Source organism: Mustelus asterias, chromosome 5, assembly GCF_964213995.1.
Source record: "Mustelus asterias chromosome 5, sMusAst1.hap1.1, whole genome shotgun sequence".
Lineage (NCBI taxonomy): Eukaryota > Metazoa > Chordata > Chondrichthyes > Carcharhiniformes > Triakidae > Mustelus > Mustelus asterias.
Window position 1 is genome coordinate 58,364,265 of NC_135805.1, and position 18,957 is coordinate 58,383,221.

The following is an 18,957-nucleotide window of genomic DNA, read 5'->3' on the forward strand; positions in this document are numbered from 1 at the left end:
TCAAGCTGATATTGGAGAACTGACAGCAAAGTTTCACAGGTGTTCGAACAAAACAGTGGACTTGACATGGAAATAATCACCATGCAAAATGACATAGAGCTGAAAGATCGATCAAGGGACAAAGGCTTTTGGGGACTTGTAAACAGAGAGAAGTACCCTCTTTTGACATACTGTGCACTCAAAGTGAAGGCCCACTTTGGTTCCACAACCCTCTGTGCGGTGGCGTTTTCCCAGATGAAAATCACCAAGTCCAAGTATCACACTCACAGATGCCCATCCAATAGACTGTATGAGACTGGCCATCTCAAACTACCCAGACCCAGACTTCGTAGCGCTCACAGATAGTGTGCAAGCACAGGTGCCACAATAAGAATAGGTAAACATGCATAAGTACATTTTGGGGGGTTTTAGTAAAATGGATTTTTCAAGAGTAGATCTCGTGCTGCATTTTGATGCTAAAAGTGATCTTGTGCTTAAAAAGGTTGGATAGGTTGCTCCTATATCTTATGGAGATCACTTATCTAGGGTAGTAATGTGCCCCTCTGAAAGATGAATGAATGTGTGCTTTTGAAACACATGTTCATGTTTTCGATAGGCAAACTTGCAAACGCTCTTAGAAAAGTGAGCTCAATGACAAATCCAGAGATGGGTCGATATTTGACTACATCACTGAACAAAATGAACAGTTCCAGACTTTTTAAAGCTTCTCCCCAGGATTTTCAGCAACAGCACAAATAAGTAAAGAGAGGCCACATTATCCCAAATAGCAAATAAAATGCTCCTTTTACAGATCGGCTTCTTTTGGGTAAACTGACCAGCTATGGGCAGCACGGTGGCACAGTGGTTAGCATTGCTGCCTCACAGCACCAGGGACCCGGGTTCAATTCTGGCCTTGGATGACTGTCCGTGTAGAGTTTGCAATTTCTCCTCGTGTCTGTGTGGGTTTCCTCCCACAGTCCAAAGATGTGCAGGTTAGGTATGTTAGCCATGCAAAAATTGCTCCTTAGTGTCACAAGATGTGCAGGTTAGGGGTATTAGCAGGGTAAATATGTTGGGTTACGGGCAGTGAGTTTGGGTAAGATGATCGGCCACATGGGGCGGCATGGTGGCACAATGGTTAGCACTTCTTCACAGCGCCAGGGGCCCGGGTTCGATTCCCGGCCTGGATCACTGTCTGTATGGAGTCCGCACGTTCTCCCTGTGTCTGCATGGGTTCTGCATGGGTTCTGTGTCTGCATGGGTTCTCTCTGGGTGCTCCGGTTTCCTCCCACAGTCCGAAAGACATGCTGGTTAGGTGCATTGGCCATGCTAAATTCTCCCTCAGTGTACCCGAATAGGCGCCAGAGTGTGGTGATTGGGGGATTTTCACAGTAACTTCATTGCAGTGTTAATGTAAGCCTACTTGTGACATTAATAAATAAATAAATTTGTCAGAGAGTCGGTGCAGACCTGATGGGTCAAATAGACTCCTTCTACAATGCAGGGATTCTATTCTGAACAATGTTTTAAAGTCCAGATGTGAAATCTCGCCAGACAGCTGTGGCAGCGAGATCCCCCCCTCCACCCCCACCAAAGGTTATAAAAGCAAAATATTGCAATGATGGAGACCTGCAATACAAACAGAAAGTCTTGAATAACTCAGCAGGTCTGGCAGCATCTGTAGAGAGAGAAAAATAAAGTGAACATTTTGAGTTCAATATGACTCTTCTTTGGAACTGAAAAGAGGATGAAATGCAATGCGTTTCATACTGTTGACACTGAGAGTGTCTGATGGAGCAAAAAAGGATAGGTTAGAGAGCGAGGGAGATTAAATTGCAAACATGTCATAGAACAAAGGGCGGAGAGAATGGGAATGGTAATAGTAAGGGAACAAAGCATTGGTCCAGAGTAGGTGTTAAAGCAGAGTAAAGGTCAGTGCTGTCTGAAAGCAAAACATGGAAACAAGATAAGGACTGGCACTTAGGGAAAAATACAGTTTAGAGGACAGAGTTCGTGGTCTGAACTGAGTGTTGAGTCCAAAAGACTGTAAAGTGCATAATCCGAAGATGAGATGCTGTTCCCCTCGTTTGTGTTGGGCTTCACTGGAACATTGTAGCAGGTCGAGGACCGAAATGTGGGCATGAGAACAAGGTGGTGAATTAAAATGGCATGCGACCGGGAGGTCAGGACCTGCTTGAGGACTGAACAGATGCCAGACGCAAAGCAGCCATCCAGACTGCATTTTGTCTTCCCAATGCAGAGGAGGCACCAAGGTTTCACTGTCGTGTCATGATCTGAAATGCTGAATTGTGCTTGCTAACCTACGTTGGCTCTTGATTAAGCAATGCCTTGATTTTAAAATGCTCAATGTTTTTCAAATTCCTCCTCCGCCTCCCTATCTCTGTAATCTCCTCCATCCTATGGTCTACTGCTGCTATTTCTTGTGTTGTGTTCTGCTTTTAGTTCTTGATACTTCAGTATATGACGGAATATATGAGCTATGGATTGGAAACAACAAAGGTTCAGTCAAAGGCTTCTGAGAATGAGAAGTTATAGTTTGAAGGAAGGCTTGAAAATATGGGGCTATTAGTCATGGAAATTATAAAGGGTCTTAAGAGGCTTAAAGTTGAAAGACTGGATCTGTTGACTGCTGAAAATACAAGGGGATATACCAAGGTTGCCACCAGAACAGATAGGAAAATCTCAAAAGTACTTTCATAATACAGCAGGTTATTAAATCATCAAAGACTTTTCACAAGTGGCTATTTAAAAGGGAATTTTGTTAGTTTTTGAGAAGAGAGAATATTTAATAAAGTTATCGGAACAGTCGGGGAAATCAGATTCGAAGTGTGGTATGTAGAATATTCCTTGTTCTAGTCCTTCTCAGGCCCCCTCTCTCAACTCTTTTTTTCCATTATATTAATGACTGTTTCAGCGCCGCTTCATGCTCTTGGCTGGGCCTGGAAAATATTATCAATTTTACTTCCACTTTCCACCCCTCTCTCACCTTCACATGGTCCATCTCTGACATTTCCCTTCCCTTCCTTGACCTCCCTGTTTCCATTTCTGGTGATTGACCACCAATATTCATTACAAGCCAACCAAAACTCCGACAGCTACCGTGACTACATCTCCTTACATCCACTCACTGTAAGGATTCATCCATTCTCCCAGTTTCTTGCCTCCGTCACATCTGTTCTGATGATGCCACCTTTGAAATGGTGCTTTTGACATGTCTGCCTTTTTCCTCAACCGAGGTTCCTCCCACTCTGTGGTTGACAGGGCACTTATTTGGGTTTGACCCACTTTCTGTACCTCTGCCCTCACCCCTTGCCCTCCTCCCAGAGCCCTCCATAAGGGTCCCCCTTGTCCTCACATTTCACCCCATCATCCTCTGGCAACTCCAGCATGATGCCATCACGAAACACATTTTCCCACCTCCCCCACTTCCCCGTCAGCATTCCGTATGGACTGCTCCCTCCGTGACGTGCTGGTCCACTCCTCCATCACCCCCAACTCCTCATACGCTCCCCACGCCACCTCCCTGTGTAATCGCAGAAGGTGCAACACCTGCCCCTTTACTTCCTCCCACCTTAGCGTTCAAGGCCCCAAATACTCCTTTCAGGTTAAGCAGCATTTCACTTGCACCTCCTTCAATTTGGTCTAACTTGTTGCTCCCAATGCGGTCTCCTCTAACCTGGGGAGGCTAAAAGTAGACTGGGTGACCACTTTGTAGAACTTTTTTGCTCAGTCCGCAAGCATGATTCCAACCTTGCTATTGCTTGCTATTTGAACCCAGCATCTTCCTCTCATGTCCACATGTCCATTCTTGGCCTGTCACAATGTTCTAGTGATGTCCAACGCAAACTGGAGGAGCAGCACCTCATCATCTGATTAGGCATGTTACAGCCTTCGGGACTCAACATTGAGTTCAACAACTTTAGACTGTGGTCTTTTTTCTCCACCTTGACCCTTTTTAATCCAAAAATGTTTTTTATTCCAACGTAAACTCCATCCTCCTCTACTGGGTCACCTGTCACTCGTTCTTAAGTTTTACTTTCACTGAGCACTGACTTTTGCTCCTCCATTAACATATTCATGCCACTTTCAGCACCTTCCATAGTCCTTCACACTGCCATTAACACTTCCACTGTCTTGTGCCCTACATACCTTTGTTGCAATCTCTCCTAGCTCCCGCCTATCACTGACCTTCTACTTCTATGCTGTGTGTAATCCATCACAGTTTTCTCTTGCGTCAGCTCTGAGGAAGAGTCATAGAAGTCGAAACTTTAACTCTGTTCCACGCTCCACAGATGCTGTCAGACATGCTGAGGTTTTCCAGCATTTTTAAAAGCGGATAGCCCTGTGCGGTAGCCAAATTCTTTTCTATAATGTGAAATTTTAGAGTCTAGTTGCCCATGTCCAAACACAAGTGTGGGTTTATGTGTCAACTTTAAGTGTGCATATTAAATATTAAAGAATGGATAATTTTCCTGGATCCTTGTGATTCTCTAAACAATGTACAGTTTGGGTGGGTGGAGATGGGTCGACAACAGAAGGTGTATTTGGCATTTCCCACTGACAATTGGGCTTTGTTCTAAATCAGAATCACACAGGAAAAATCGGGCATGAAACATACTGAATCTTGTATTTGTAAAATTTGGATTGAGCATTTTTATTTCTTTTTGTTAAATTGAGCACGTGAAGATGATTATAATCCCGTGCTGTGTGTTAGTTTATTGTCCTTGCCTGAAATTTCATTTGCGTAAATAATTCAGCAAGCCAAACCTTCTGTAATCCAGTTGTGCGTATTAGTATTTGTACCTGGCCTTCAACTAAACCGATCACAAATGATTTTTGAAACACAAACACAAAGGAGACTTAATTTAAAGCAATCTACATTTGTTCTTTTTCAGACAACAGATCAGCCGTTTAGAAAGCTTGGCACAGGCTGGTTCATGTGATTTTGGCAAGTATACAACTGATTGAATGTTTCTTTTCTCTTCCTGACTGATTGATGAAACATGTTGGCCACTGGTGTCCAGTTAAGCGACTACTCCTTTGTATTTAGTAGCCAACCTTACTAGTTTGAGCCAAGTATGAAAATATCAAAACTTGTATGAATATACAAATGTGAGGGCAGGATTGATTTATTACCAGCGAGTCCCAGTGGAAAGACTGAGTCAGGTTTCTAATAGATTCACGTTTCACTAATTTACTCCTGGAACGTTAACATTGTCTGTTTTATTACTAATCATTGATTTGCTCATTGCACAGCATTCTTCCTTTGGCACGCAGCTTCATTTTGTTTTAATAGTTGCCACTTCTTTGTTTTCAGTGGAAGCTGCGTGTAATTTATCTGTGTGGATGTGTTGTGATTGTTGCTTATTACTTGACAAATCTGCAGTGCCACAATTGTTAATCTTTCATTGGGGACGTCATTCTGAATCTTTGATACTTAACACATTAGGGAAGGCAGAAAAGAGGACAAGACTGGTTGGGCACTGTCTCTTTGATTTCCAACTCAGTTCAAATTATCTCACAGTGTTTGGAAGAAAGTATAATTTCTCTGCTGGCCATAAGTGTTCAAAATGAAATGAATTTGTCTTAACAGCTCCAAATGGGAAGCAGTGGCAAAAATAAATAGGGGAAACATTTGGCTTTGAGGGTATTTCTCCGGACATTACTATTTCCCTTTAAGTTCTGACTGGCAATCTGGAAGTACAGACTATTATTTTCTCTTGAAACCCAGATGCTGTTTAGGGCTGTAGTCACTCTTTTACCAGAGGAGCAATTGTTTTTGTCTAGCTTTGTTACATTAGATAACTGCAAGCAGCAGAACATATCCCTGTTTGGCAAACAGTGATTATTGGATTGAGTGGTGAGATAGTCGAGTTGAGTTGGCTAGCTGTTCTACTTCTAGCTAACCTAGTTAGCTATGCAAACTATTGTCTAACTACAAGGGAACTTTGGCTGCACTTAACTGCACAGGAAATTATGGCACAGGAAAATGTGACTGACACACTGGAGCACCATTGCATGGCAATGCAGAATGAACATCATGAAGATAATGGGTGCAATTTTCCTGTCCGGCCCGCCACAGGAATCGCAGCGGGCAAAGGCTGCTTGACTTCGAGTGGGATTTTCCGGTCTTGGGGCGAGCATGGCTGGAAAATCCCATCCAATGTCTGCCCAAAGACCTTGGGCTGAATCTGGCAGGGAAGCTATTTCTGGGGTCTTGTCTGCATACAGTCGATGAGGTGTGGATGTCATTTGCATGTCCTCATGTAGTTGAGCATAGAACATAGAACAGTACAGCACAGAACAGGCCCTTCGGCCCACGATGTTGTGCCGAGCTTTATCTGAAACCAAGATCAAGTTATCCCACTCCCTATCATCCTGGTGTGCTCCATGTGCCTATCCAATAACCGCTTAAATGTTTCTAAAGTGTCTGACTCCACTATCACTGCAGGCAGTCCATTCCACACCCCAACCACTCTCTGCGTAAAGAACCTACCTCTGAGATCCGTCCTGTATCTCCCACCACGAACCCTATAGTTATGCCCCCTTGTAATAGCTCCATCCACCCGAGGAAATAGTCTTTGAACGTTCACTCTATCTATCCCCTTCATCATTTTATACACCTCTATTAAGTCTCCCCTCAGCCTCCTCCGCTCCAGAGAGAACAGCCCTAGCTCCCTCAACCTTTCCTCATATGACCTACCCTCCAAACCAGGCAGCATCCTGGTAAATCTCCTCTGCACTCTTTCCAGCGCTTCCACATCCTTCTTATAGTGAGGTGACCAGAACTGCACACAGCAGCTGGGGGGGGGTCTCAGGAAAATTTGCTGTCTCGACACTGAGTCAGACTGCAGATAGATCCAGGCTCTGCATAAGCATTAGTGACTAAAATGTTCATATCAAGTTTGGAGCAGAGCTCTTTATTAAAATATATATAGTAGGACCCTGACGAGTATAGTCAAGGGACCTAATATCTGGTTCAAGAGGATGCCATGAAAACCTGGGAGTTGCCTGTTTCTAAATGGCTAACTGGTGGATTTGCTGACGGATCAGGTGGACAGGGTGGTACCTGGTCCTCCTACGTTCGTTTATGTTCTGTCCGAAAAAATTTGTTTTCTGGTCTTTTAACGATAAATGTGCCACGGTGCTATTTAAACAGGCAAGGTTACAGGAAAGCATCTTTAAATGCAATTCAATGTATTAGATTTGTTTTCCAAGCCCTGGGAATAAATATTGGACTATATTTTTCTGTACCAGGACTTCCACCAGCATCTGCTCTTAGTTAAATTTACCCTTGCCTTGCCCTTTTTCTGCTTGGAAAATTGTTAAAAATGCAAGATTATAGTGTCACAGAGAGAGAAATCCACGGCAGGGACACCCAGGCCAGGCAGGTTGCCTGGTGGTGTCAGGGAAGGGAGGGTGGGATCACTTTTGGGAGCTCTTTGCGCCCAGTCAAAGCATCCCTCAATCCCTCCCAAGGTCATCTCACCCTGTGACAGTTCTTCCTGAGCCCCCTCATCCTCAGATGTGCTCCAGAGGCTCGGAGAGCTGCTGAGTTGGCTAGCTAGTCGCAGTCTGCTGGTCTTTGCCAAAGATGAAAGGATAGTTTTAGTGGATGGGCTGAAGCTAATTCAGAGTACGTTGCACTCAGCGTGAATTGCAGGATTGGGTGATGGAGCTGGGATCCGTACGAGGTTGTTGTGTGAGGCCATGCTCTGTGTTGCCACGGGAGCGATCCCGATCCTCACCGGCAAGCTCTGCAGCAGCCTCCTTAACTCGGTGAGGCTGATGATCTCTGCCATCCCTTCTCCGGTCTGGGATCGCTCATGTTTGTTGTGCATGAGTTTGGCCGGTATGGAGACTAAAGAATGTCCCCTGTGTGTGGTGTGCCCTGTCCGGAGGGACAGAGATTGGAGTTGGAGCAACAAGACAATGGGATGGTGATTATGTGAATTTCTTGTTGAGAGAATAAGTGTTGATATGTGATCCCCGCTAATGGATGTGTGAGATCCATGAAAAGAGTAGCTGTTTGCATATATGATGCCATGCTGAGAGTTTGATATTGGAGGGAACACTTCCTGTACTGGATGGCACTTTGACAGAACATAGAACAGTACAGCACAGAACAGGCCCTTGTGCCGAGCTTTATCTGAAACCAAGATCAAGCTATCCCACTCCCTATCATCCTGGTGTGCTCCTTGTGCCTACCCAATAACCGCTTAAATGTTCCTAAAGTGTCTGACTCCACTATCACTGCAGGCAGTCCATTCCACACCCCAACCACTCTCTGCGTAAAGAACCTACCTCTGATATCCTTCCTATATCTCCCACCATGAACCCTATAGTTATGCCCCCTTGTAATAGCTCCATCCACACGAGGAAATAGTCTTTGAACGTTCACTCTATCTATCCTCTTCATCATTTTATAAACCTCTATTAAGTCTCCCCTCAGCCTCCTCCGCTCCAGAGAGAACAGCCCGAGCTCCCTCAACCTTTCCTCATAAGACCTACCCTCCAAACCAGGCAGCATCCTGGTAAATCTCCTCTGCATTCTTTCCAGCGCTTCCACATCCTTCTTATAGTGAGGTGACCAGAACTGCACACAATATTCCAAATGTGGTCTCACCAAGGTCCTGTACAGTTGCAGCATAACCCCACGGCTCTTAAACTCCAACCCCCTGTTAATAAAAGCTAACACACTATAGGCCTTCTTCACAGCTCTATCCACTTGAGTGGCAACCTTTAGAGATCTGTGGATATGGACCCCAAGATCTCTCTGTTCCTCCACAGTCTTCAGAACCCTACCTTTGACCCTGTAATCCACATTTAAATTAGTCCTACCAAAATGAATCACCTCACATTTATCAGGGTTAAACTCCATTTGCCATTTTTCAGCCCAGCTTTGCATCCTATCCATGTCTCTTTGCAGCCTACAACAGCCCTCCACCTCATCCACGACTCCACCAATCTTGGTGTCATCAGCAAATTTACTGATCCACCCTTCAGCCCCCTCCTCTAAGTCATTAATAAAAATCACAAAGGGCAGAGGACCAAGCACTGATCCCTGTGGCACTCCGCTAGCAACCTGCCTCCAATCCGAAAATTTTCCATCCACCACCACCCTTTGTCTTCGATCAGACAGCCAGTTACCTATCCAATCGGCCAACTTTCCCTCTATCCGACACCTCCTTACTTTCATCATAAGCCGACCATGGGAGACCTTATCAAACGCCTTACTAAAATCCATGTATATGACATCAACTGCCCTACCCTCATCAACACACTTAGTTACCTCCTCACAAAATTCAATCAAATTTGTGAGGCACGACTTGCCCTTCACGAATCCGTGCTGACTATCCCGGATTAATCCGCATCTTTCTAAATGGTCGTAAATCCCATCCCTAAGGACCTTTTCCATCAATTTACCAACCACCGAAGTAAGACTAACCGGTCTATAATTACCAGGGTCATTTCTATTCCCTTTCTTAAACAGAGGAACAACATTCGCCACTCTCCAGTCCTCTGGCACCAACCCCGTGGACAGTGAGGACCCAAAGATCAAAGCCAAAGGCTCTGCAATCTCATCCCTTGCCTCCCAAAGAATCCTAGGTTATATTTATTCAGACCCAGGGGACTTATCGACCTTCAGTTTATTCAAAACTGCCAGGACATCCTCCCTCCGAACAACTATTTCCTCCAGCCTATTAGCCTGAAACACCTCCTCTTCCTCAAAAACATGGCCCCTCTCCTTGGTGAACACTGAAGAAAAGTATTCATTCATCACCTCGCCTATCTCTACTGACTCCATACACAAGTTCCCACTACTGTCCTTGACCGGCCCTAACCTCACCCTGGTCATTCTTTTATTCCTCACATAAGAGTAAAAAGCCTTGGGGTTTTCCTTGATCCGACCCGCCAAGGACTTCTCATGTACCCTCCTAGCTCTCCTAAGCCCCTTTTTCAGCTCATTCCTTGCTAACTTGTAACCCTCAATCGAGCCATCTGAACCTTGTTTCCTTATCCCTACATAAGCTTCCCTCTTCCTTTTCACAAGACATTCCACCTCTTTTGTGAACCATGGTTCCCTCACTCGGCCATTTCCTCCCTGCCTGACAGGACACCCAGTATTTGTTCCTTGAAAAAGTTCCACTTTTCATTAGTGCCTTTCCCTGACAGTTTCTGTTCCCAACTTATGCCCCCTAATTCTTCCTAATTGCATCATAATGACCTCTCCCCCAATTGTAAACGTTGCCCTACCGTACGGCCCTAACCCTCTCCATTGCAATAACAAAAGACACCGAATTGTGGTCACTATCTCCAAAGTGCTCTCCCACAACCAAATCTAACACTTGGCCCAGTTCATTTCCCAGTACCAAATCCAATGTGGCCTCACCTCTTGTCGGCCTATCCACATATTGTGTCAGGAAACCCTCCTGCACACACTGCACAAAAACTGCCCCATCCGAACTATTCGACCTACAAAGGTTCCAATCAATATTTGGAATGTTAAAGTCCCCCATGACAACTACCCTGTGACCCCCACACATATCCATAATCTGCTTAGCAATTTCTTCCTCCACATCTCTATTACTATTTGGGGGCCTATAGTAAACTCCTAACAACGTGACCGCTCCTTTCCTATTTCTAACTTCAGCCCATATTACCTCAGTGTGCAGATCCCCCTCAAAGTGCCTTTCCGTAGCCGTTCGACTATCCTTGATTAACAATGCCACTCCTCCACCTCTTTTACCAGCTTCCCTACACTTACTGAAACATCTATACCCCGGGACGTCCAACAACCATTCCTGTCCTTGTTTTACCCACGTCTCCGTAATGGCCACAACATCGTAGTCCCAAGTACCAATCCACGCCCCAAGTTCATCTCCCTTGTTCCGGATGCTCCTTGCATTGAAGTAGACACACTTCAACCCACCTTCCTGTCTACCGGTACCCACCCTTGACCTTGATACCTTCCCCAATACCTCACCACCCTCAACACTGACTTCTGGACTACAACTCCTTTTCCCACTCCCCTGACAAATGAGTTTAAACCCCCCTGAAGAGCCGTAGCAAATTTCCCTCCCAGGATATTGGTGCCCCTCTGGTTCAGGTGCACCCCGTCCTGTTTGCACAGGTCCCACCTTCCCCAGAACGTGTTCCAATTATCCACGTATCTGAAACCCTCCCTCCTACACCATCCCTGCAACCACATGTTTAACTGCACTCTCTCCCTGTTCCTCAACTCGCTATCACGTGGCACCGGCAACGTACCAGAGATGACCACATGTTTTGTCTTGGCTCTCAGCTTCCAGCCCAGCTCCCGAAATTCCTGTTTTAAATCCCCGTCCCTTCTCTTACCTATGTCGTTGGTACCAATGTGTACCACAGCCGCAATGACATCCAGGGCAGTGGCCTCCCAGGCTCGAGAGGTGAAGTTTATGTGTTTCTTTAAGCCATCCCTGGAGTAGAGGACATGTCGACAGGCCCACACTCACTGAATAAGGGCCTTTGCAGTGAAAGCTGGTTCTGCTTTCTCGTTGAGGCTGCTGGCCTTCTCCCTCTGGATTCCTGACATGTTGGGGGGTGTGGTGAAGACAGGTGGGCGAGAGAGAGTGATATGAGTGTGCTGGACAGGTATTTAAATATGGTGCTGGGACATTCAAACCTGTCAGCTGAGGGTGAGCGGACCAATCCGCTGTCACCGGAAGAGTTGGAGGGAAACTCACCTCTGCATAATTAATGAGGTTCCAAGCGCTGAATCTGGCGCGGGATCCTACCGTTCTGGTCGGCGGGATAGGAGCTGCCAGAGCCGCCTCTAACCATACTTATTCTCAAAATGGGAGAATCCCACCCTTGAGTTAAACTGTGCATCTGCCCCTCAACTGAATTTGCTGCTTCATTGACACATAAATAATGGCATATGTTATTCACCTCACCACTGTTTTGACGGGGAATTCTCAGTCAATACATCAATCACGTCTCTTCTCATTGGAATAGTAAGAAGTCTCACAACACCAGGTTAAACTCCAACAGGTTTATTTGGTAGCACGAGTTTCCGGCTCATCGGGATATTATTGATTGTAGGCAACTTGATGTGATACTCGTTTACCTTTTCTTTTAAAAAAAAATGCAGGACATGCTAACAGCACATATGTTGAAGCAGATGAAATCAGACAGGAGTGTGTTAACTTCCTCCAGTACATCAAAGTATTTATTTTCAGGTAATCTCACCAATCCATTTGTATCATTGATTAAGAATATTTCAAAGGTTATAATAAAGATCGAGCAAACTGATTTGGAGAATATTTACTTGTGAAAGGATTAGAGTTTGAATGATTTCACTTACCAATTTTAAATAGCCTTTGTAGAATCCTCGGGATTCACCACAGCAGCTAGTCATTGAATCTGTCCTGAAGCTAGTTTTCTCCATCAAAGCTAATCCCAATTTCCTGTACCCCTTTTGTATCTCTTAACTATCTTGATTGACTTGGTTTCCATAACTTGGTAAAGCATTCCATATCCTAATGACACTTATTGTGGAAAAATGTGTTTCCAAACCTCCCGTTTAATGCTTTTGAGTGTTGATCTGAAATTAAACCTCCTTGTTACTGATCCAGAAGTCAAAATAAGAACATTATTATTTCACCATTTTTCCTGTTAGTTAATTTTGAATACTTCATTTAAATCCCTGCTCAATCATATTGGTTCAATATAGTTCGATTTTTTTTTTTAGTCTGTCATCATACTATGTCCTCTCCACGTTGGTGTGATCCTGGTGCCTCTTTCCATGACTACAATATTTTTGATGGAGTGAAAGAAAGAAACACTTGTATCGTATCTTACCTGACCACCGGACATTACATGGCGGTTTACAGCCAATGAAACACTTGGAATTGTAGTCACTGTTGGAGTGTTGCAAACGTGGCAGCCATTTTGCACACAGCAAGCTTCCACTCACAGATTATAAGACAATAACCTGTTCTCGTGATGTTGGTTGAAGGATAAATATTGTCCAGGGTTGACTCCCCTGCTTTTCTTCAAAGTAGTGCCATGGGATCTTTTGTATCCATCTTGAGATCACATAGGGCAAACTGGTAATCTCACTCCGAGAGCCCACATAATTATTAGTATCAGAAAGGGAAAATGATTTAAAAGGAGTGTTTTCCAGAGGGTGGGGCTGCGACACATTTTTATAATACTTAACCAAACTGTACCTATCTGCACCAAAACCCAGGAGGATTTGTTGCGAGGGGCAGGGACTGGGAAGCATTGATGATTTAAATGTCCTTTGCTCATGTGGAAATAGTACTCTTATTTATACGGCAAAAATAAATGCAGAAGAAATAATTTTTTGAAATACATTTATTCGTTGCTGCGCAGATATCTAGAGTCTTCCAGAGGATTAAGTGAAGAGCCTGTTCATCCGTATGAGGAACTGGAAGCCCAGCTGCCCTCTGTATTAGTCGAGGAGCTGCATGCACTTACTCTGTTCGTTGGCCAGCTCCGTGAACTTTCCAGCAATGTTCTGGCTAATCTCTCGATACAGAACGAGGGAAAGGTTTGTGTCACGTTTTATAAATAAGACTGTGTTAAGATCCAAGCGTAATGTTAGTAGGTTTGTACAATAATGACAACAGGAATGAATTGAAAGCATCAATTCATACACAAGTCTAAATATTGCAAAGTCCTTAATTCTAGAGATTTTCTGTTGATCATTTAAATCTTTGCCCTGCTCTGTGGCAGTCGTTCCCCACTGGTGTGCCGTGAAGCCCCCCTCCAAATGTGACACAAAAAGAAGGTTCAAAATGATTAAAAATTCATGTCATTAAACTAAAGCTAACCTTCTTCTTCAGCTCTGTGGTCGCCATCTCTAAGGCCCCAATGGACCTCAGGCCTCCCACACATGGGAAAGAGCTGTACATGCGCAGTTTAGATTTTTTATGTTTATGTTGGCCATCCGCATTGACCAACGGGACTTGGAGCTGTAGACAAAGGCCCCATGTGCCCGCATAAAAAGTGAAAACTCAAAAAGGGCGCAAAACCCCAGGAGAAGACAGAGAGAGAGAGGGGTAAAAAAATGGCAAATGCTGTTCTGAAAATCATAGTGTTAAAACCCTACCATTAACTTGCATCTGTAGTTATGTTCAACTCATGCCAAGATATGAGATTAACGTTCTGCTGAGACTTCTGTTCTATACATTAGCTTTCTCCTCTTTCTGTTTTAACGATGTTACCACTTTTTTCTCATACTTTTTATTTTCCTATCTGGGGTAATAGCACTGAAAAATATTAACACAAAAGCAAAATACTGCAGATGCTGGAAATCTGACGTTCGGATAAAATGCTGGAAAATCTCCGATAGTCAGGCAGCACATGTGAAGCAAAACAGTCAACATTCATGTCTTGACTGTTTCAAAAATTTTGAATGAACTGGAAAGGTTATTCGTGAACTGTGGTTTTTAAGGAAATCAAGGTTCCTTCATATAGAGTTTACATATATACTGTGTAGTTTATACTTTCCCAAGTCAATGGCCCAGGTTTGGCGATGGCTCGAACAGAAGCTACCAGTGCTCAGCCTTATTATGGTGGAAATCAGAATTCTGGCATCCACTCATGCACAGTAAAGCTCGGGAACCCACTTTTCCCGATTCTCGCCGGATTTTCCGCCAGCGTCGCCACTCTGTCGGACAGCGAACACAAGCTGGAAATCACTCCAAAAAGTGCTTTGCTTGACGGCAGTTCAGGGAAAATAGGAGGTGTGCCTCAAAATATATTTTATAAATCAAGGAGTGTCCTGTGACATATAAAAGGTTGGGAACCACTGCTGTGTTTTATTTGATTTGATTTATTATTATCACATGTATTGGTATACAGTGAAATATATTGTTTCTTGCGCGCTATGCAGACAAAGCATACTGTTCATAGAGAAGGAAAGGAGAGAGTGCAGAACGTAATATTACACTCCTAGCTCGGGTGCAGAGAAAGATCAACTTAATATGAGGTAGGTCCATTTAAAAGTCTGATGGCAGTAAGGAAGAAGCTGTTCTTGAGTCGGTTGGTACGTGACCTCACACTGTGGTATGACATCTGTGTTCTTGCAAGACCTCGAGTTCAACAACATGGACAGCACAGGACAATATATACTTACATGGTGAAAATTGCCAAGATGTGGCCTACTATCCTTTTAATCTACTCCCGATCGTGAGCAAAGTGATGGAAGATGTTATCGACAAAGCTATCTCAGCCCCAGGACATCGTTGCATGAGTTTTCATTCTTTCATGAGATGCCAGTTTGTCAATATGTGTTGCCCACCCTTAATTGCCCTTGAAAAGGTGGTGGTGAGATGTCTTCTTTAATCACTGCAGTCCAAGTGGTGTAGATACACCACAGTGCACCCACAGTACTGGTAGGGAGGGACTTTGAGGTGAAGGAATGGCGATGTAATTCCAACTGACTGGAAGCTTAATTGGATCAATTATATAAATAGCATGACTATTAAAGCAGGCCAGATGCTGGGAATTCTGAGGCCAGCAACTTACCTTTTGACTCCCCAAACCATCTACAAGGCACAAGGGAGGTGTGTGATGGAATATTGTTCACTTATCTGGATGAGCGCAACTTCAGTAACACTCAAGAAGCTTGTCACCATCCAAGGTAAACCCATTTGATTGGCACCACCTTTAAATTACTCCCTCCACCACTGAACCATAGTAGCAGCAGTGTGTACTATCTACAAGATGCACTGCAACAGCTTACCAGTGTTCCTTTGACAGCATCTTCCAAATGTGATAAATCTACCACCTAGAAGAACAAGGATAGCATTTGCATGGGAGCAAGTTCTCATCGCCTGCAAGTTCTGCTCTCGATCATACACTATCCATACGTGGGAGTATCTCACCGTTTCCCTCATTGTCACTGCGTCAGTATCATGCAACTTCCTAACTGCACAGTGGGTGTTGAAAGACGGTTGACTTACCACCACATTCGCCAGAGCAATTAGGAATGGGCAATAAAATGCTGACCTTGTCAATGACACTCACATCCGAGAATGGAATATAATAATGTGTCCCATTTGAAAGTCCTAAGTTACATTTCTGAGGAAATATTCATGTTAAACTTCCAGTACTTGGAAATTTATCTGTAGCTATTCTCTTGCGATGCAAATAGATGAAGTTGTAATTGGATTTACATTGTCAATCCAATCAATGATCTGTAACATCCCTTATAATTCCAGCAGTCAGTCACATGGCTTCAGAGCTCTGATAATGTTCAGTGCGATGCTGTTGTAAGCCTTTGTTCAATTCTACCAGCGGTGATGGCATTGCAAATGTTGATATCTGTGCACTCGATGTCCAGTACACGTCTCGCTTTCCCCCACCCCTTCTGTCATTGTGCATCTCATATCCTCATTAAACTTGCTTGCTGCAATCCCTGCTCACCTTTTTTTTTGGTTATGATTTCCGTAGAGACTGAGAACTTTTAGGAAGAGCGAAAGATAGCTTGCTTCCTCCTTCGTTTTTCAGGTGGATGACTTCTAATCCCTGACTTGATTTTCACAATAAAGGATGGTTTGGGGATTCTTCTCTTTAGCCAAGCTAGGTGAATCTTCCAATCTCATTTAAGTTCTCTCAGACTCTGTTTCTTCAATCTGAGCATGAGCTCCCACCTGTTTTTTACATGGTGACTGACGGGGTCAGTATTTTCTCTGCTTAAGGTACAGGATTTACTGCCCCTATTTTTCTAATCTCTCAGTCTCTCCCAGATTCTTGTGGACTGATTTATTTATGATGTTCAAGGATATCGGCTTGCTATGTTTGAATACTTTCCCTTTTAAAATCCATCTCCAATGCATTGCAAATCACATGGATCTTGTATCCGGGCAGTAGGCAAATTAGTTATCCTCTAAATTTCCCCAACTCCATTCTATCTTGGGATTAAGTAGGCAGTTTAAAGTATAACAATTTGTAATACCTGTCATTCCTAACACCTCCCAATGGGTTGGAGATTAACAGTGTATCCATCATCAGAACAGCTACCCTGGTTATTGTTTATTTACACTTCCTTCCCAGTAAGACAACCTGGGTCCTCCTTTACCTTTAATAACAAAGTCACCCAAACTTGTTATTGGGCAGAATTTAGAACAGGTCACAAGACCCCTTCATTCCTCCATTTTACCGTAAATTAAACAGACAGACTCAAAACATAACCATCTTACATACTTCATATTTGTAACGCTTTGGATATATCCAGCTCTAAAAGGGACTGCCTACTATCACTGGTCAACCGGTCGTTCGTCTCGTTGCTGTTTTTTGAGATCCTTCTGTGCAAATAATAAGCTACTGAACTCCAACCTAATGAATGGCAAGTGAAACGTTTGCAGATTATTTTCAGTGAGATGGTACTATATATTGTATGTCTTGCTAACCAGCATGGCTGTCTTTTTTTAGGTTTTTCCACCATCCTGGCATTTGCTGCATTTACATCTGGACATTCACTGGTCAGTGCTAGAAATTCTGCACATCCTTGGGGAAAAAATGTTGGGTAAGCATAATTGAGATCCTGTTGCCATTTTGTGTAACAAAAAAAACAGGATATGGACATGGGTTGACTTAAACTTGTGCAGACGTTTGACTTAACTTTGGTCGCTTCAAATGTCCCATGTTAAAGTTTTCAGTATCATGTTACTGTAGTTGGCAGGTATTTTAAATGTGGAATGAGCCACAGTTTTGAAGGTATCTAAATTATAGGCCATTCGTTACTAACATCTTAGTTGCCTTAGGAAAAATGCTCCACCTTGCTATTGACAGGCTGCATGGATTTCTGCTAATTTTAGCAGCAGACAGATTACAAGACAGAGAACAGAACAAATATATCTTTCTGGTTTTTAAGGAATAATCTCCCCAAGCCTCGCTTGGAGTTAACTTGGTGTATCTTCAGGGACATTAAAAAAAACACAAAAGGCAGGACTTTCATTGTTATACCACTGCAGATGCTAACAGATGCAAGGCAGTGTGTAATTAAAAAAAAAAGAAGCAATCACGCCAGCAACAAACCTAAATTCGTAACAACAGCAATGGAAACAACCTCTGGCACCTTTAATGAAATAAAACAGCCCAAGGTGCTTCACAGGAGCATTGTCAAACAAAATGTGACACTGAGCTACATAAGGAGATTTTAGGCCAGATGACCGAATACACTGTCAAAGGGGTAGGTTTTAAACAAGGTCTTAAAGAATGACAGAAAGCCAGAGAGATTTCCTGAGGAAATCCCAGAACTCGGGGCCTTGGCAGTTGAAGGCATGGCAACAGTGGTGAAGCAATTTAATGCCAGGGATGTTCAAGATGCCAGAGTTGGAGGAGCGCAGATGGGGGAGGTGGTGGTGTCGTGATATTGTCAATGGACTCGTAATCTGGAGACCCAAGGTAATGCTCTTAAGACCCGGGTTTGAATCCCACCATAGCAGATGGTGAAATGTGAATTCCATAAAAATCTGGAATTTAAGAAAAAGGTCTAATTTATGTTACATGTAACTCCGCATTTGTGGTTGACTCTTAAATGCCCTCTGAAATGGCCTAGCAAGCCAACCAGTTCAAGTATGGGTGTGGGAGGGGGAACTGGGGCATATAGTGGAATAGTCAAAGAACATAGACGAGACAGATTTTGGGCTACAGATGAAGTGTTGTGTCCTATGAATTTGTTTGGTTTTTTTTTTTAAGGAATCACCGGGTTATTGGTAATTAACGCCTGAGTTGGTCATCTGCCCTACTTTGACTTGCAGAAAACCTTTGCTAAGAGGTAGCATGGTCGGTGCAGGCTTGGAAGGCTGAAGGGCCTGTTCCTGTGCTGTAATTTTCAAAAGGTACTTCATAAGAGATCCATGAGAGAACTTCTTGAAGTTAATCCACTATTACAGTGGATTGGTGACTGGCTGAATGTCCATAAAGCTATAAGAAAAA

At 43.7% G+C, this 18,957-nt stretch overlaps 1 protein-coding gene across 3 annotated transcripts in view; it reads left to right on the plus strand.

Annotated features, from left to right (window-relative positions):
• mms22l (MMS22-like, DNA repair protein) overlaps positions 1-18,957 on the plus strand; it is a 152,044-nt gene that overhangs the window by 13,981 nt on the left and 119,106 nt on the right. For all 3 annotated transcript variants that reach the window (XM_078212634.1, XM_078212636.1, XM_078212635.1), the window contains 4 exons: positions 4,896-4,948; positions 12,134-12,221; positions 13,381-13,558; positions 17,449-17,542. In XM_078212634.1, the coding sequence (XP_078068760.1) occupies positions 4,896-4,948; positions 12,134-12,221; positions 13,381-13,558; positions 17,449-17,542 (413 nt within the window). The remainder of the gene's footprint in view (positions 1-4,895; positions 4,949-12,133; positions 12,222-13,380; positions 13,559-17,448; positions 17,543-18,957) is intronic.